Source organism: Solea solea, chromosome 1 (assembly GCF_958295425.1).
Source record: "Solea solea chromosome 1, fSolSol10.1, whole genome shotgun sequence".
NCBI lineage: Eukaryota > Metazoa > Chordata > Actinopteri > Pleuronectiformes > Soleidae > Solea > Solea solea.
Window position 1 is genome coordinate 2,258,912 of NC_081134.1, and position 18,782 is coordinate 2,277,693.

Here is an 18,782-nt window from a genome sequence, read left to right on the forward strand (position 1 = left end):
AGAGCGAGTTGTGATCCAGTGTGGAAAAACATCAGATGGCGGAGGAACATGAACTCTCCAGGGCGTCAGAATTCATCAAAGGTAAGTTCTGCATTTATTCTATACCCTGTGATGTCTATAACACCCGTATATTTTAGTTTACTTTATTTATTTCACACATGAAGACGCATAAAAACCAAATGTTTGCAAAGGGGTGAGAGGAAGTTTAAAACTTCTCCTTGAAACATGAATTAATAAATAATGAAAATCAGCTAAATTTCACTGGCTTTTAAACAATTACACATTTAGATACTGCTGAGGAAGCATACAATACTTAATACTAATAATAATGAATGAATTCTTTATTTTTAAACATGTAAAATAAACACATACACACACTTTAGGACATTTTCTGGCATAAACACTGACCTTGTCCGGACCAGTAGTCTTCATGGAGACCAAAACCAGGTCCTAATGAGGCTGAAGCTCATTTCTAATGAGGATTTGAATTGTGTGTGTTCCACAGACCGACTGTACTTTGCCACGCTTCGTGTCAAACCGAAGAACACGGCAAACACACACTACTTCAGCACAGACGAGGAGTTCAACTACGAGAGGTAAAACTGCTTCACATCCACATGATTGATTTATTATTTTTAGTGTGTTTTTGGGCAAAGAGGGAAGAGTTGTGTATAGTCTGGTCTTGTTACTCGTTACTACCAAATCAAATTAGAAGAAGAAGAGTTGGTTAAATGCTCTGTATCTATAGAGAGCTTCTCTAGTCTTCTTGAGCTACAGTTTTCACTCATTCACACATTCACATGCTGCAACATGGGGTTAAGTGTCTTTGCTCAAGGACACAAACTAGCAGAGCCAGGAATTTAACCCACAACCTTCCAGTTGAAAGACAACTCGCCCTATCACTGAGCCACCATGACTCAATACTAACTTCGTTCATACTTTTACTTCTAAAACATTTTATATCAGAAAATTACTTTTGATACTTATGTACAGTACATGTCATTAACTTAAGTGATATTATTAAAAAAAGTGACTTCAACTTCTACCAAAATCACTTTCTGGTAACATACTTGTTACAAGACTGGAAAAAGAATTTGTAGAAAGAAAATAAACAACCAAAAACCCTTATAATAGATAAATAAAAGATGAATACATGAATGTATATACATATATATATATATATATATACATATATATGATCATCCCAGTGTGTGAGATGTAGGTCAACATGAGATCAGTGGCTGTGATCTCGTGACAGACAGGGGATTTAGGGCAAACACAGACTGACTCACCGGACACTTAGTCATTCCTGTCTGTCATTTTATTCACCTGCGACTGTCATTATTAGCCCTAATAACAATGACAATGATACACTTTAATAGCTTTAATATCTATGAAGTCACTTTAAAATCAGTGAGGGAAGATATTGTTCTTCGTTCACATAAAAACAACCTTAATTCTTATTCTTCCATGGGGTTTTTAAATGGCATTACTGCTAAAACAACTTTAAAATGGAACTATATCATCTCTTCTGTGGCTAGATTTTGAGAGGAGGTGTTCATTAAAAAAGGGGGGAGGGGCCTGGGATAACGAGCCTCGTGCTGGTCGGACAAGCAGGTGACGAAAGAGTGGACTAGTGACACCAGCATGGACTAAGAAAGCCAATGACAAAATGTGACTGCAGTAGCTGGTGTTTGACCAGATGAGGGCAGTACTAAACTCTAAACTGTGAACACCTGGATCAACAGATAACATTAACTAGATACACATATACACTGGTTTACACCGGGGAGTAGTTTAGTGGTTTAATTACAGTTTTACAATAAAATATTATCATAAATTTTTCAAAGTAATTGAACCCGAGTTGTTTTATTCTTTCAATCTATTATAATCTGAATATAATCTATTCAATCTTGTACAAAAATACCAAATTTAAGAGATGTGTTGGTTAAAAAAAGTAATTTGAATTTGCCACAGTGTCTTAAAACTGCTTGATTTTGTCATTTTTACGAAGAAACCAAAAAAAGTCTGATTTGTTTATTTATCTACCGGGCCGCAAATTAATGCTGGCATGCCAGTTTTGGTCCACGGGCCACCAGTTGCTGACCACTGATACATTAGTATTGGTTTTACTTTTTCCCTTTGGTGGAAAATAAAGTTTCTACAGTATGTTTATGCGTTATTGTAGCATAGTAACATTAGATCTCAGCAGATTATTGTGAGTCACCTACATATCGCTGCAGATATGATGAGGCTGTTTGTGAAAAACACTTGTGTTGCAGTTTCTACTCTGACTTTGGTCCCCTCAACCTGGCCATGCTGTACAGATACTGCTGCAGACTCAACAAGAAGCTCAAGGTAAGCTCCCTCTGATTCACTCAGAACATGTTCATGTGTTCATCACGGTGCTGCGATCACTGAATTATTCCTCATCTATCACGTCAGTCCTTCACCACGTCCAGGAAGACGCTGGTCCACTTCACCAGTTATGACCAGAAGAAAAGAGCCAATGCTGCCGTCCTCATTGGAGCCTTTGCTGTAAATATCTCTCCATCCATTCATCCATTCATCCATTCATCCATTCATCCATTCATCCTTCCCTCTCTGTCCATGTGTACATGATTGAATTAAAAGTAAAACGTCTTTCCTGCAGGTCATCTATTTGAGAAGAAGTCCAGAGGAGGCGTACGAGACTCTTCTCTCAGGAAGCCAAACAGGATACCTGTCGTTCAGGTACACGCACATAATGCATTCCCTAGCCCCTTAACCTAACCTTAACCATCTCCTAGCCCCTTAACCTAACCTTAACCATCTCAACCAAGTGCCCAACCCTAACCTTTACCCTATTCTAACCCTAAAACTAGGTCTTAAGCCCGAAAAATCAATTTTTAGGGGTGTCAGTAAGTGAGGTGCTCACAAAAGATACCTATACAAGAACACACACACACACCCTAAACAAAGCATAACTACAACCAGTTAATGCTTAACCTTAACCCTAACTGCAACTCAAATTTCAACCCCAAACTTAATGAGGACCAGGTTTTGGTCCCCAGTTCATGCCTGGTGATTCACATAAATGGCCAAAAGTGACTGATGCTGCTCTGCTGCAACAATTTTAACTCTTCTACAGTTCAGTGTATTACTGAATATAGAAATATGTCATGGGTTTAAAAACTTTACGTTTTCTGTGTGTGTGTGTCACAGGGACGCAGCGGTGGGAGAATGTTCCTTTAATCTCTCAGTGCTCGACTGCCTACAAGCCATTCGCAAGGTAAACATGATCACACATGTATATGTATATAGACAAACAAACACACAGAGCAAAGGTTTGTGATGGTTTGTGAGGTATCTGTCTTTTTTCAAAGGAAAAATGAAAAGAAAAGCACTTTTCCAATAAAAAGTGTAATTACACAATGTGTAATTAATCATTGCAATTTACTTCTCTATATAATTCTACACACACACACAATGCAAACACTGTTCATATATTTAAGTTCTTATCTTTGGAGCATAAAGTAGCCAATGTTGTCATGTTGACATGTGATAATGTTCCATCGAATTGTTAAAGCCATAAAACTGAACCTTGCATCTGTCAATAAAAGTGCAAATGATGCTTTTCCCCTCAATCCTTCAGCCGTAGCATGTCAGTCTATTTGTGCACAATTTAATTGCACTTGAATTACTTTTGTTGAATTATCAAGGAGTCAAAAAGAAAAAAAACCTTCCCTGCTACTTGCATTAGCAGCATCCTTAGCTTCACCGTGCCCCCCAGTTTGGGAACCACTGAGTTAACACATGTAAAAAGTACATACTGTACTTTACTCTCTTGTTACATCAGACTAAACGGATCCTTTTGAACATAAAACAGCTAAAACAGCTAATCTCTGTTTGTTGTGCAACGTTATCCACTTACTCTTAATCGTGTACTCTTTCAAAAGTTTAAAGAATGTTGTTTGGAGAGAAGTTACGTCACAGCGTCACACTGACTCTGGGATTCTCTCCTCCAGGCGGCGCTGTACGGTTTCCTGGACTTTGAGAGCTTTAACGTTGACGAATATGAACATTACGAGGTGAGGATGACGCTGACGAAACATAACTGAGAACCAACTGAGAGAACTGAGCTGATGTTTATCATATTTATCATATTCCTATTTTAAACATGTAGAGTGTAACTTTTGTCCGTTTTATTTTATCTTAACTTTTTTTTTGTCTTTTTAACTTTTTTTTTTGTCCGTTTTCTTTTGTCGTCGTGTTCAGCGTGTAGAAAACGGGGACATGAACTGGATCGTTCCGGGGAAGTTGTTGGCGTTCAGCAGTCCTCACCCTCGCAGTAAGATAGAGAACGGTGAGTCACAGAATAGTAGTACAACACAAATGTCTGTTAATCCCCACCAGTAAATCACTGTGTGTGTTGATTGTGTGATTTTGTTGACTGTGTGTGTTGTTTTTCCAGGTTACCCTCTCCACGCACCTGAGGCCTACTTCCCATACTTTCGCCAAAACGGCGTCAAGGCCGTGGTCCGCCTAAACAGGAAGTTGTACGACGGCAGGCGGTTCGAGAACGCCGGGTTTGACCACCACGACCTCTTCTTCCTGGACGGGACGACGCCCACCGACCTCATCACCAGACGCTTCCTGCATGTGTGTGAGAGTACAGAAGGAGGCGTGGCTGTGCACTGTAAAGGTACCACCTCTTTTTTTGTTGTTGTTGTTGTTGTTTAATTCATTTGTTGGGAGAACTTGGCTCCGCTGACTCACCGTCTCTTAAACATCCAATCACAGCCGGCCTGGGCCGCACGGGCACTCTCATTGGCTGCTACTTGATGAAGCACTTCCGCTTCACTGCGGCTGAAGCCATCGCCTGGATCAGAATCTGCCGACCCGGATCCATCATTGGTCCACAACAGAACTTCTTAGAGGAGTGAGTCTTCAGTTAAGTCTCTATGCACATACACTTTGTTTTCTCTATTATACTGTGGGTGTTTTTGTGTATGTCTGACGTTTGACTGTAGAACAGACGATAATCAGGTGGTACAGTAGGACAGTTACGTGCTGTGAAGTAGGCAGCAGGGCCGTGTATAGAAGTCAATGCAGTGTCCTGCTGTTCAAACCTGTATGTGTGTGTGTGTGTAGGAAACAGCACAGTATGTGGGTCCAGGGTGACGTCCATCGCTCCAAACAGAAGCTGGTTCAGCAGAGACTGAGTCGACGGCAGCAGCTTCAGCAGCAGCGTCAACATCAGCATCAGCAGCAGATTTGCGGCCCTGACTCTGACGAAGGCAAACAGGACGCCATGTCCCGCCTCTTCTCAAGCATGGGCGACCTGTCACTCAACACCACGCTCCACAAATCCTACAGCATGGACGAGGTGAGGGCGGACTTTTCATTATTGCTGATTGCTGACACGGCGACAGTGGGTCAGGGAAGAGGTCTCCAATTTGCGACACGTAGGCCACATGGGGGCCCACTTAAAAAGAACCAGAAAATATTCACATTAAAAACTTTTTTTTAATTATTTAAAAAAACAAAACAAAATTGTTGACGATTAACTGAGATGCAGCCCTACAGGACCAGGACTCCCTGGAAGAAGAGATCTTGTATCTCAAATGGGACCTTCCTAGCTAAATAAAGGGTAAATAAATCAATCAGTGAATACAGATTGAAGCTCATGTGGCTCCCAGGTCATTTGAGTTTAAAACCCCTGGATTAGAGTAAAAAATAAAGCAGGTTTATTTCACTGAGCTCAGCTCTTCTTGTGGAGGGGAAGGTCCAAAGGACAGAGGAGACGCAGACAGGAAAAGCAGGTGACTGAGTCCATGGAGACAGAGCCCAGAGGACAGAGCAGGCAGCTCTGGATACAAGAGAATTCAATTAGAGGCACAAAATACAGACACTGAAGCACAGATGACAGACTGAACAGTGGTTACGGTCAGTCAGTGTGGATGTGGCCGAGCTGAGCTTAAGAAGACAGACAGGTGATTGTAGGATTGGAGTCAGCTGGTGGAGTTTCCTCCGTCTCCTGCACACCTGAAACAATCAGAACACAGAGGAGAGAGTTAACGGGATGGAGGAGGAGAAGTCATTTTAAAGACCTTTTCATGGCTCATAGCTTTTTTTATGGAAGTTTAGAGTTTAGAGTTTATTTATTTAAAATAGGGACAATACATATTAATGGACATATACATGTTAATATGCAAGATTATAGACTACGGCTAATTTCCATCTTTAGTCCCTTCGGCAGGTTGATGTTTACAACATTGACAAGTAGAACAACTAGTCTTAAAAGGTAAAAGTAGTAAAAGGTACCCCAACAGTTAGCTAATATTAAACAAATAGTAAAGCCAAACATTTGCTTCTAGTTTTCAGGTCGGTCTGCTTTCTGCAGAGTGGAACTTCTGAGCTTTCAAAAACCATAGATAACATATTTAAAGTTATATATATCTATAAACATACTGTACGTCATCACTGATTCAGAACTTATAACTTGATACAATTGTTATGTATCTGCTCTTCTGTCTTTACCTCACCTCTACCTATCTATTTACATAAAGAGTTTGATATTTTCCGTGGTCCTTAAATGCAACACAGAGAAGGAGAGTGATGTCACATGAGTACTATTATTAGTAGTAGTATATTATAGTATATTAGTAGTATTTACATAATGAATGTTTGTTTCCTGACGTCTCACGAGGCAGAGGATTGCATATTGTACCTTTTAAAGTATTAAAACTTTAATAACAGACAAAAAACAGACTGATAACCTGGTCTCTCTGTCTCTTTACATGTGTGCAGAATAACTGTAAAGACAGCAGTCTGACTCAGGGAGACAAACTGAGAGCACTGAAAGGACAGAGATCACAGTCACCATCTTCAAGGTAACTTCTCTTCGTGTGTGTGTGTGCTTTTAAATGTCATATATTTGTATAAAATCACTATATAGTGGAGAACATCGTGAGAATTGAGTGATTTCAAACACGACCCCAGTGTTTGAGAGGGAGAACGAGCTGAGCAAGTGATACCAGGTGTCAGGAAGAATGTGTGGGGACACCTGGTGGACAGGTGGAGTATGACAGGATGATGCAAATGCACTCTTTCACTTACTCTGTACCGACTTCATACAGTATATAGTGAGTGATGTTTACACTGGAGTTTATCTTTTTATCTTTTTCAGGTTAAACCTGTCAAAGTCCTCTCACTGCTCCATCCTTCCACCGGCTAAGTCTACAAAAGTCCCGCTCTCCTTCTCATCCTCCTCTTCCTCCTCTTCATCTAAGAAGCTTGTGCGAAGCTCCTCCTCCTCCATCCCTTACATCAAGAGGTGAGTGACCGCCTTGATTTCAAGCCTTGACCAGCTGTGCGATGTTTGTGTTCCCTCACTCTCCCTCACCAAAGTCTATTGAGGAAATCTGCATTCTGCCGCATCTGCCGCCTCATTCTGTTCATTTATGAAGATTTCAAAATGAAAAAAGTAGATTTCAAATACCGAAAGACACACAATATCATATTTGAGGTTAACAAACTCTTGTGTGGGTTTTGAATATGAGTTTCTTGTTAAGTGACTAAAATCAGCCTTTTTTCCTCATACAAGCATCCCCTGAAGTCAGCAAGTGCGTGTTATATGAGAAAAATCTGTTTCTTCTCGACGTATTTGTTGCGACTCTTTCCCTGTGTTGTTGTTTTTTGTCTCCTCAGTCTGTTCAGCTCCAGACCTGCTGTCATTCACTGAGTGAAGTGAAAACAGGCGTCCGGCAACATCACGTCAGTGAAACAAAAGCATGTGACTCTGAACTGCATCTGCATCTTTCATTTAAAGCTTAATTTACTTAACCTTTCTCAGCAAAAACAGCTAATTATTTAAGTATGAACACTTTGTGTACAAATGTAATTTATCAAATCAAGAAACTTGGGATCAAGTGGTAATATAAACTTAATAAAACCAATGTGCTTAGTTACCACAACTCTTTTGTGTGTGTTTTTGTAATTAAACACCGTTTTTTTTTGTACATATGTATGGAAAATGTTTGCTTTCTCTTCTTGTTTATTGTAATCTAAATGCTTGCTATGCAAATGCTGTTGAAATTATGATTATGATATGAAAATCTGTCATGAATGTAAAAATAAACATATCTATTATCACTGGTTTCATCTGTTTCTTAAATGTGTTTAAATTTAACAAATCTTCATTTTGTTCTTTTATCTGTTAAATAAAGTTTCAACAAAGTACAGATTTTAATTGTAATTGCATTCTTACACGTCTATGTGGAAGCTGCAGAGAAAACGAGGCCTTCAAGAACATCCACCTGCAAGAGAAAATGCAGAGACGTCTTCATTAGACATCTGTGTCTCTGACTGCAAGTAAAACCAATAAAAACAAAATGCAATTTAGTTTTTTTTTACTTTTTGTCAAATACATTCTAGAGTTTAATATATATATATATATATATTTATATATTTAAAAATACTCTTCCAGAAAACCAGTAAAACCTGGAAATTACCATTTTTGTATATTTGCTATACATAATAATCAACATAACATAATTAGGTGTAATGTGAGTGTAGTAAGTGTAATGCAGCAATAAAATAACCATGTGAAGGATTCAGTGTCATCGTTAGAAAAACTACACTTACTGTCAGTGTCTAAGAATTTGGAGGAGTAGAAATGTCATGGGCCTATGTTGTGTTATTTTGCTCAATGTTGTAATGACACACACTTGATATCCCGAGTACGTCCCTGACACAGACACAGACCACCTGTGGGACACGTTTACCTGACTGCTGTCTCCCACACTCAGGTCCTTGAGCTCATAAACTGTCACTTGTCCGTCACTGTCTCCGACCAGGACACAGTGTGACTGTGAGGCAAAGAGCAGGGACGTCATGGTCACACCGGGGGCAGCAGGCTGCACAATGACTGGGTCCAGGCTGAGGGACGGACACAGGACACGTCACAGACCGAAAGGGGGGACAGACAGATAGACCACTTCTCTCCTGAGTCTGACTCACATGCTTGAATTCAGGTCCCAGATCTCCAGCTGTCCCTCATTGACGGCTCCAAACACAGTGGCCCATTTTGGGGACCACTTGATGTCGCACACAGGTTTCTGAGCAGAAGAGAAGCCCAGCACAGGGTGATGATGGTCCTGCTTCCACAGCTGTATGGTCCAGTCAGAGGAGCAGCTCAGGAACACGTCAGCACTGAAGGGACACCACGAGACGCAGTTCACGGGACACTGACGGGACAAAATAAAGGTGGTGATTCTCTGTCATCGCTCGACACACGCGACACATCGTCAAACAGCGTCACAACCTTGGCATCGACAAACCAGCTCTTTTAATGAATTAACTTTAATTAACAAACATGATATGACAATACAGACGGCCGAAATGAGTTTCCTCTGCAGGGCAGCCGGGCTCAGCCTTAGAGACCGGGAGTAGAACCGCTGGTTCTCCATGTTGAAAGGAGCCAACTGAGGTGGTTTGGGCATCTGGTTAGGATACCTCCTCCTCCTGGACGCCTCCCTGGGGAAGGTGTGTCAGGCATGTCCTTCTGGGAGGAGACCCTGAAGGGATTATATCTCTCAGCTGGCCTGGGAATAAAGGGCTATCTTAACGCCTTGGGATCTCCCCAGATTGGGCGTTCTGGGCTTTCTTGCAAAGGCTGCTGCCCCTGCGACCCTTGAACTTGTATACTTGTTGTTGAATATATATATGAACTTTATATAACTATAAAAGTATCCTCATCCATCATTTAACCACGGCTTGTCCTTTTTTCCTAAGGGTCACATGAGGAGCTGCAACCAATCCCGGAGGCTTTTATTGTGAAGGACTTACAAAGTGTTTCCTGAAGGTCTCCAGGACCTGCTGAGTGTTGGAGCAGGAGCACTTGTGGATGTGACCGTCCCATGTTCCAGTCAAGTAGACGCTGGAGTCCTGCAGGAACAGAGTCGTGATGTGTGTACAGTCTGCAATAACCGATTTTTTATTATATCTATTACAACATCATATGTGATGTGTGTTGTCTTGCCTTTTTGATTGTGTCCTTGTGTCTTGTCATGTTTTACGTTGTAGTTTTCTCCCTTGTTTACTTTGTTTTTTAAATTTACTCTCCGTCATATGGTGTGTGTGTGTTTCCAGTTGTTGTCAGATGTGATTCACATGTGTCTTGTTCCTTCTATTCAATATTTAATCGCCCTGCTTTAATAGTTTCAGTGTCAGCTCAGCTTGGCATTTTGTTGATTCCCCCCTGTATTATTTAGTTTCAGCCTGATTCCTTTGATATTTGAGTTTTGAGTAAAGTTTAATGTTTTTCTGTGAGTCTATAAAAGACAATACTCTCTATAGTGGCTTTACATAGAAACAACACAACTATGTTACACAACAGTGTAAACTGTCAGCAGCCCAGTCACACGCCTTATAATAATAATAATAATAATAGTGATAATAATCCTGTAATAACAGTATGTGTGTTACTAACTTACTGTTGGGTGGAAGTCAAAACAGAGTCCAGGAGTCAGCGCTGAGAGAACACTCTCTATCTTCTTCACTCCTGCTTTCTTCTTTGTGTTATGAATCCTCTTGAGCTTCATCAGATCTGCGACAAACGGACATTTGAATTGTGTTTATAAAAACAAAAACTATTCACACATCAAAATTGCATTGTTTTGATTTTGTCTTGCATTTTCAACAAGACATGTATCATACTGCATCTGTAATAACATCAGAAATAACTGCCTAGGCTGCAAAGAAACCCTAAAAAAAGATAGAATTAGACTTGGAAAATTAATACTTTAATGGACGGAGCTTCTTTGAGATTGTCTCCACTCCTCTGTCACATAATGAAGCATGAATGTCATGCTTTCTTTGCCAGGTTGGTTAAAAACAACTGCTGGACAGGAGAACAGTGTAGGAGGCCAGGACACATTTAATGGAATAGAATAGAATAGAATAGAAATACTTTAAAGGTCTTTTGTCACATTTTTAATGAATATTTTATAGTAGGAAATTAACCCTTAGTGCCCTTAGTGTGTTTGTTTACAGGTCACATATTCAGGCTTTAAAAAAATGTTTTTTGTTTTCTTGTTGAGTCAAAGTTACGATTCATTTTATTGATGTAAAGTAGCAATAATTCTGCAAAAGTCACAAAATAGACCGTTTTTCTTTTGTTTTTGTTCATAAAAACGAGTGAACTTTGAACTGTGACGTATTTCCAAATTTCACAAATTCATAACGAAATTTTTCATCAGATTGCCTGAGGTTATGCTGAAAAAAAAAGGAAATAAGAAACTCTATGTTGCACATTCTTATATTCTCTGTATATACTGTACGTTTTAACAATGTAATGGAAAAAAGCAGGTGGAATGCTCTGTGTTCTCAGGGTTAATAGAGCTGGCTTTTGCCACTGTGGAGATGAGACTCAACAATCGACTGTTTCTCTGCCTACTGCAGCTTTAAATGAACTCCCTCAGCAGGAGTCATGAATGTTTTCCACCACATTTCTGGTTTCCTCCGAGTGGAACATACACGTTACTCATCAATCATTGTGCACAGTGAGCTGAAACAGTGACAGTGTGTGTAATACCGATGCAGTCGAGGCCGTTGTTGAAGATGAACCACCTGCTGATCCTGCCGTCAGCAGACACAGAGACCAGAGCCTCCGTCTTCTCCTCTGCCGTCAGAGTCAACTCCTGCTGAGTCCACCTGAGCTGCCACACTGGACCTGAGTGTCTGTTGGGACACTCGCTGCACACACACACACATTCTGGTTTCAGAGGACATTACATTAACTTACATTCCTTTTCTGGAGACTTACTCTGACCTTAACCCTGACCTCATCCTAACCTTAACCAACCTAATTCTAACCCTGAAATAGAAAAGACAAAAAGACAAACATGTCCTCACAAAGATTATAAATACACAAATATACACACAAACACCTTAACGTAACCAGTTCCTGACCCATATGTTCTCAACAAGGCTGCTAGTACGAGCACTGATGAGTGTGAAGTGTGTTACTACGTGGTCAGTGACAGAAAAGAGCTCCGTCACACACTCACTCACCTGCTGCTGATCACACGTGAGCTGTGGCTTTGTCCGTGAACACTGTGGACGGCGATGGTGCCGTCGTGCGTCCCCACAGCCAGCTGACCGGGGTTAACGGTGGAGAAGTCCAGAGAAGTCACAGCGCTGTCACAGTGGATGACACGCTCAGGCCACTGTGGAGCAGAGAAGACGCTCAGAACACTGTGTCCTCTGCAGAGGAAGCGTGACAGTTTAAATGAAAACAAAGTCTTACAGTGGGGTTTTTCAGGGACCAGCAGCAAACCAGACCCGGTTTCATATTAATGTCGTCAAATTCGCCGTAACCTACAGCCAAGAGGTCCTAAACACAGAGAAATGTTACACATAGATCTTTAAAAATCTACTACTACTCTACTCTACACAAAAAAATTTTTTGGGGAAATTAAATATGTATTATCTTGTTTGTGATAATAATCTGCATGAAGAAACTACTGACCAATCAAACTTGAACTGGCAGAATTCAGAACAGGTTACCTGGTTCTTCTTGTTCCAGGCCATGCTGCTGACACGGCGCCCCCTGCTGAGCTGACAGCTGAAAGCCCACAGCTGCTGCAGAGCTGGAGGGCCACAGCTTTCTGTGTCCACCATCCTCTGCTCCGTGGCCCCAGGCTTCAGCTGAGCGTCTGCACCTGACACAGTTTCAGTTCAGCTGTATTATCACTCACTCATGTGTTGGGAGAAAGTTTTTCTGAAGGTGGAAGATGGTGTGTGTGTGTGTGTGTGTGTGTGTCACCTTCTAGTACAGGCAGCTGACGATAGGCAGCCAGCTCAGGTTGGAAGGTATTTCCCAGGATGCTCCTCTCCATTACTAGTAAAGAGTAGTGGAATTTCTCTGACTGCATGATGAGCTGCAGGTCTGCCTCAGGAGTCACGGCAAACACTTCCACATCCTTCAGTGAGCTGGCAGCACTGGCTGAAGGGAAACAATGTCAAGAATTGTCTCAGTGGAGGAAGATTCTTGATGCTTTGCAATGATATTATGTAGTACATGTTATAAAAATGTGTCATTTAAAGGGATTGTTGTGGTTACTTAAAGAGTGGTTCTATGAGGCGATGACAGATAGTGCTACCTAACAAACATTCATTTTCACATTAACACTTACGGTCAGTCTAGAGTGTCCACATGACCTGTTGGAGGAGAGCGGACCACGCAGAGAAAACCCACGCACACACAGGGAGAACATGCAAACTCCACACACACACACAGAATGGCCCTCAGTCCAAGCAGGAGTCGAACCTGTGACCGTCTGGCTGGGAGGCAACAACGCTAGCCACCGCCTCGCCTTGTGGCCCGTGACAAATGACTCACTGAATATCATTTTCGGCTTCAGTTCACAAGATCGAATGTATTTGCCAGTAGAAAGTGAGGCGTTAACTGTGCTGGGAGCGCCCCCTGGTGTACTCTCTGGACCTAGAACCAGCATGAACCAGAGTCCATAGAGAAAATCAGTAATTTTAAATCAGTGTTGCCTCCATCAGTAAGTCCTCATGTGTTATTTTGTTACTTTGGAGTGTGAAATCCTTTGTTCTGATTTATCTAAGTGACACAAACTTTCCAAATGAGGCAGCAACAGTAGACCAGCAGCTCATTTGTGCCTGAGAGCTAAAGAATTTCAGACGGAAATTAGAATAATGAATCTTCACCGTCTGTGACTGTTACCTGTGCTGACTGTGCTGCCCACTGACACACTCCTGTCTGCCCCTCTGCTCACGTCCACACCGGCCTCTGGACACTTCACCTTCTCCCTCTCGGCGCTGTGTCCTCCTGTGTCGTCATGCTCACAGCTGCACACAGTATCATACATGTCCCACGTGGTCACAGTCGTGGCTGTTGACAATGGAAACATGGCGTCACCACAGCTGATAAAACACAGACGTGTTCGTTATATGAAGAGAAAAACTTTTCTTCGGTTGTTTGTAGGTGCTGAATTGTTGGAACGTTCAATCCCTGCTTGTCACCCTTTATCGACTGGGATTTCCTCCATCTCCAAATGGCCTCATGTGGAGGATAAAGCAGTAGAGAGTGAAGGAATTAAAAATAATGCAGTGACACAGCTGAGCAATTCAGCCTAAAATTCATATCATGTCTTTTTAGGCTGATTGGCAATAAAAAAATACTCCAAGAAGAACTTCTCGGTCCTCTCTACTCCACTCCAGAGGTTAAGGCCGTTTCATTGTTTCTGTGTCCAAGACCCCAGAGGTCAGAGGTCAGACCATAATGGACACAGTACGTGCAGACCCCAAGCAACCCAGAACTTTATGAGCACAAGGACTGTACGCATCGCCTCTGCATGCTCTGAGGGACAATCATGATCTCACCTGCGTCCACCGTGAGCACGCCGTCACTCTGGACATGTTTGTTTTTAACCGCTCTGTTCAGCGTCTGCATGGAGCGATGCGTGTACTTGTCGTTGCCCGCTCTGTTCTTGCACACGTCAGCGTACTGTTTGTTTCTCTCTCTGTAAAAAACAAAGTCAGAGTGAAAGGAGCTTCTTAAATGACACCAATTACAATAAATGAGTCTTGTTGTCGTCAGTATAAGAAGAAAGGACAATTTCACTCACTGGACAGCTTCTGCGTCATGAGCGTCCACTGACACGGCCGTGCAGGGAAGGTCCAGCAGTGAAATAGTGTCCGTCTCAGAAATGAAGACATCTATGATGTCTTTCAACATGTCCTCTGTCACGTGTTCTTTCACTGTGTCTCTTTTCACCTGCACATCTGGAAAAGGAACGGAAGACAGCTCTCAAAACAGGCAGTGACAGTTTTTTATTGTTATTATTTGTGTCACAGCATAAAAGTGTAAGTTTATGATATCATTAGTTTATTAAACATATGTTAAACCGCTTTAACAAACGTCACAAAAATGACACATCTGAACTCACTGGTGGAGGCAGCAGAGGATTAACACTCATTTGGACCATGATGTAAAAATGCTGATTTTCTCTATGGGCTTTGGTGCAGGGAGTGAAACTTTGGTTTACACCTCACCTTACCTTCATCTCAAAGTAAATTTCATATATGTATTTTAAAATGGCAGAAAAAGAAGGTTAAATGGCGATGAACCTGGGAAGTTGACGGGCATGTCTCGTTTGGAGAATGTATCTTCAATCTCCTCATTCATGGACTCGATTGTCGACTGACTGGATATTCTGCTGCTTCCAAACACTGACCTGAGAACAGGTTTATTCACATTTTTCATTTGAGAAATGATCAAAACACACGTCAAGCACCCTTTAATTTAACATTTAATTTAGTACACTCTTTAAAACAATATTAAGGTATCCAGTGTGGTGGTGGTTGTTTACCTGGAGAGAGGCACAGTGATGCTGCCTGTGGCTGTTGTGTGGTCTGATGTGGATCCAGGACCTGCAGAGAGTTCCTCCACAAAGAACCTGCAGCCTCGGGCCTGCACTGCCCCTGCTGGATCTGCATGGTACAGCGGCTGAGGAGTAACATCGTTGTCTTCTTCATCAAACACCTGAAATGCAGAATGCAATAGGTCTTTGAATGTCCTCATTTGGAATGCTGTGTGTGTGTGTGTGTGTGTGTGTGTGTGTGTGTGTGTGTGTGTGTGTATCTTTGTAGGGACCACAAAACATAGAAACCATAGGGAGGAGGTGAGGACATTTTAGGAAAGTGAGTTCATTTTGGCTTTTTGAGGGTTAAGACTTGGGTGTGTGTGTTACCCGGACAGTCTCAGGTCTCTTGTCCAGCAGGACTCTGCTTCCTCCTGCTGTCAGACTGAAGCTCCTCCTGCTCACTCCGCTGTGCGTGTGTCTGCTACTCAGGTTCACTGCATTCACTGTCCCCGACACGGACACGTTCAAAGCTCGAGACGAGCTGTAACAAACAAACAAACAAACAAAACAAAAAAATCACACACACACACACACAATCGAGATACAAGATTTGTACGACATTGTGTCAACTTACGGCCTCAGAACCAGAGCTCGTCTCTTCTTTCTGTCTTCTTTTAGAGCCGACGTTGACATCTTGGTGTGTTGCGCGTCTTCGCGTGGGGGTTACCATGGCAACAGGACGCCAAGCGACGATACCGCTTTTACCCTCCACCCCTAGTTTACCCTGCCTTTGACTGACGACATGGTTAACGCACAAATAGAGATTATTGATTATTACTTAAGTCATTTCTTTAATTAAAATATCTTTATTTACAATTACAATTTAAACATTAAAAATTGTTTAACAAAAATATCTGCAAATTCCCTCTGATTTTGCATATTTATGTGGACAATGTATCTGTACCATGTTGTGTTCTATCATAATATGTTTTCAGATGAATGCACGTGCAAGAAGCCAGAGTTCATCTGAGGTGGTTTCAAGTCAGTCACGAGTGAGACCTCCTTCTTATCTCATCACTGTAGAGCAGCTTTGTCCCTCCTTTTCCGGAGTAATTATTTAGAGAAAGAAGAACGAATACTTCTGACTAAAAGACTCTTTATGTGAGTACTTCTATATGTATTACTTCATCCTTGAGTTGTTACATTTGGCAAAAAACTTTTACTAGACACTTATTTCAATAACGTTTAATGAATTTTTTTTAAAAAAGGGAAAGAGGTGAGATGAGAACATTTTATGGCACATAAAAGTGTCTTTATAAGACCTGCTCAATGATAAGTATATAATAATAATAATAAAGCACTTATTTACGTTAAAAAACCTTTCACAGAGTCAAATTCACACTCAAAGGTTCAGGAAAATAATGGGAACAGGAAAATAATGACGAAACTCAGAACTCAAGGTATGCAGATCAACATCCTGGTCAGAAACTAAGAAAAACATATTATTTATAGATCATTTATAGAGTTATTGTAGATCAAAGAGCTTCACGGGGGATTGACAAATGGATAATAAGACAGAAAAAGGTATAAAAAAATAAAAGACAACTAAACTAAACGTAAAAAAAAGATTTAAGTACAAAGTAAAGCAAAACCAATATTATTTTCACTAGAAACCGTCTTAAAGTGAATAAATTGACAAGCTATTGAAAGTGGGTGTAAGTTTTACAAACTGTGCCTTTCATAAATGTTGTTTGTCATAATCTACTTCTTATTCCTGACCTTAGAACAGAGCTGTGAGTGGAGCAGTCAAGGCTGAGGGGAAAGTGAAGAGAGCGTGTGCACGACTTATCTTTGCTCCTCAGATAAGACGCCGTTTAATGACAGGAGGACAACAAACCTGTCCATCTGTCTCTTATGTCATTCTCCAACAGACCGAATGAGAAGCAGGCAGAGAAGGATGAGACAAGGAGAGGACAGTGAGAGACAGAGGAGGACAGACCGAGGCAAAGAAGAGGGACAAAACAAGTCAGTGAGCCACACTCTGCTCCATGTGGATTTCTGTTTATGATCGGTGACAGACAGGTGTAGAGTTCTCCTGTGTTTTGCTGCGTGTCCTTCAGAATGAGGTCCAATCATGGAAGTGTGGACTCGGGACAGAGGGGACAGCAGGAGCGTTACCTGGGCTGTCTCACAAAGCAACAGCTCATCATCTTATGTCTGACCGTGGGACTTGTTATCCTGCTCACTCTCATCACAGTTACTGCTGTGCTGCTCAACAAAGAGTCAGGTACATTCTCACACTATGGCCTGAGGGCCCAACCAATCCATTTCATGCAGTCTTAGAAGCTTGTTTGGTGTTTTGCCATCCATGTTATTATTTACTTAATTTTAGATTAGTCTGTTTTTGATATTAACTGATTTATTTTGCATCATATACTATCTTTTTTTTATTGTGAAACACATAAACAGGACACAAGATTGTGCAGCGGGACATCACACGTGAGATTTATAAAGCAGTAAGACAAAGCTGTGTTTGATTAGAACAGTCAAAGTTCACATGATAACGCGTATTTCTACGTATATTCAGCTCTAGGCAACCACTGGTATGGGCTTTATGTTTACAATTAGGAGGACAACTTTATATGTGTTTCCTTAATGACTTAAACAGAGAACAATGTCTAATAAATCTCTAATTCTCTAATTGAGGAAGAGCAGTTGAGTTTTTATCCCTTGCTTCCCATGTGAGGGTTTAAACTGACTGCATTTTATAGCTGACTTCAGCCAAAGTGCACATCAAATAGGGTTTATAGCACAAACATTGCTTTTTCTAAATGTCTGTAAAAGTCCTAAAATGCAAGCTTGTTCACTAATGACTCAACAACAACCTAAAATAAACAGGAGAGTCATGTGTAGCGTAAACGTCCGCGGCTCGTCAGATTCATCATTCGGTCTAATCGCCAGAGTGAGTGTTCAAAGACATGAAACCACAAGCTGTAAAATAATAAAACACTAACCCAAAGTGGGTTTTATATGCACTTAGATATGAACAGACAGTGATATGATATGATATGGTGAGGCTGAGTTTTCTGTCTTCACACACACTTTGGTGTGTAACACTGAATGCAATGACTGCACAAGACACATTAAACATAGAATAAAGGGACAGAAAACCCTTACAATTTAGTTTCTATTTCCTTAAAAAGTGACAAACATAAAGGTGCAATGAGCAACATGCAGCCTCACAATTGTATTTATTTTATTTCACTTTAGCCACAAAAACCTTTCTGAAAAATGTCCACCTCAAGGTTATCTTACAGTTTTACTTTCCTCTTGAACTCATTTTTGTGACTGTGATTGTGCTTTTTTACACCCTTAACTGCAGTTCCTTGACATTTTTGTTGA

The 18,782-nt window shown here is 41.1% G+C and overlaps 3 protein-coding genes across 3 annotated transcripts in view; 2 read left to right on the forward strand and 1 right to left on the reverse strand.

Moving 5' to 3' along the window:
- On the forward strand, positions 1 to 7,701 carry LOC131456244 (dual specificity protein phosphatase CDC14AB-like). The gene is made up of 13 exons (XM_058624380.1): positions 1 to 81; positions 506 to 596; positions 2,283 to 2,358; positions 2,446 to 2,538; positions 2,654 to 2,733; positions 3,205 to 3,271; positions 4,008 to 4,070; positions 4,258 to 4,345; positions 4,454 to 4,684; positions 4,783 to 4,921; positions 5,134 to 5,368; positions 6,793 to 6,875; positions 7,172 to 7,701. Exons 1-13 carry the CDS (start codon positions 36 to 38, stop codon positions 7,320 to 7,322), a joined length of 1,443 nt encoding a protein of 480 aa, XP_058480363.1. The 5' UTR covers positions 1 to 35; the 3' UTR covers positions 7,323 to 7,701.
- The window catches only part of dnai4 (dynein axonemal intermediate chain 4), a 13,688-nt gene continuing 219 nt past the window's right edge, over positions 5,314 to 18,782 (reverse strand). Inside the window, exons 2-19 of the mRNA XM_058624397.1 lie at positions 16,015 to 16,154; positions 15,768 to 15,921; positions 15,387 to 15,559; positions 15,145 to 15,251; positions 14,643 to 14,799; positions 14,398 to 14,537; positions 13,739 to 13,906; positions 12,812 to 12,991; positions 12,553 to 12,707; positions 12,293 to 12,379; positions 12,058 to 12,212; positions 11,579 to 11,739; positions 10,479 to 10,591; positions 9,832 to 9,930; positions 9,004 to 9,230; positions 8,769 to 8,922; positions 8,252 to 8,300; positions 5,314 to 6,027 (exon numbers count right to left, since the gene is read on the reverse strand). Coding sequence (XP_058480380.1) covers positions 8,256 to 8,300; positions 8,769 to 8,922; positions 9,004 to 9,230; positions 9,832 to 9,930; positions 10,479 to 10,591; positions 11,579 to 11,739; positions 12,058 to 12,212; positions 12,293 to 12,379; positions 12,553 to 12,707; positions 12,812 to 12,991; positions 13,739 to 13,906; positions 14,398 to 14,537; positions 14,643 to 14,799; positions 15,145 to 15,251; positions 15,387 to 15,559; positions 15,768 to 15,921; positions 16,015 to 16,073 — 2,334 coding nt within the window. The 5' untranslated portion in view covers positions 16,074 to 16,154 and the 3' untranslated portion in view covers positions 5,314 to 6,027; positions 8,252 to 8,255. The remainder of the gene's footprint in view (positions 6,028 to 8,251; positions 8,301 to 8,768; positions 8,923 to 9,003; positions 9,231 to 9,831; positions 9,931 to 10,478; positions 10,592 to 11,578; positions 11,740 to 12,057; positions 12,213 to 12,292; positions 12,380 to 12,552; positions 12,708 to 12,811; positions 12,992 to 13,738; positions 13,907 to 14,397; positions 14,538 to 14,642; positions 14,800 to 15,144; positions 15,252 to 15,386; positions 15,560 to 15,767; positions 15,922 to 16,014; positions 16,155 to 18,782) is intronic.
- The window catches only part of fam151a (family with sequence similarity 151 member A), a 6,469-nt gene continuing 4,998 nt past the window's right edge, over positions 17,312 to 18,782 (forward strand). Inside the window, exons 1-2 of the mRNA XM_058624365.1 lie at positions 17,312 to 17,405; positions 17,501 to 17,667. Coding sequence (XP_058480348.1) covers positions 17,317 to 17,405; positions 17,501 to 17,667 — 256 coding nt within the window. The 5' untranslated portion in view covers positions 17,312 to 17,316. The remainder of the gene's footprint in view (positions 17,406 to 17,500; positions 17,668 to 18,782) is intronic.

What these genes read in the sequence shown, in the direction of transcription:
- LOC131456244 (XM_058624380.1), top strand. Translation starts at nt 36, where the DNA reads ATGGCGGAGGAACATGAACTCTCCAGGGCGTCAGAATTCATCAAAG. An exon ending in ACAGGATACCTGTCGTTCAG is followed by an intron (nt 2,734 to 3,204) that starts GTACACGCACAT and finishes TGTGTGTCACAG; the next exon opens with GGACGCAGCGGTGGGAGAAT. An exon ending in TCGCAGTAAGATAGAGAACG is followed by an intron (nt 4,346 to 4,453) that starts GTGAGTCACAGA and finishes TTGTTTTTCCAG; the next exon opens with GTTACCCTCTCCACGCACCT.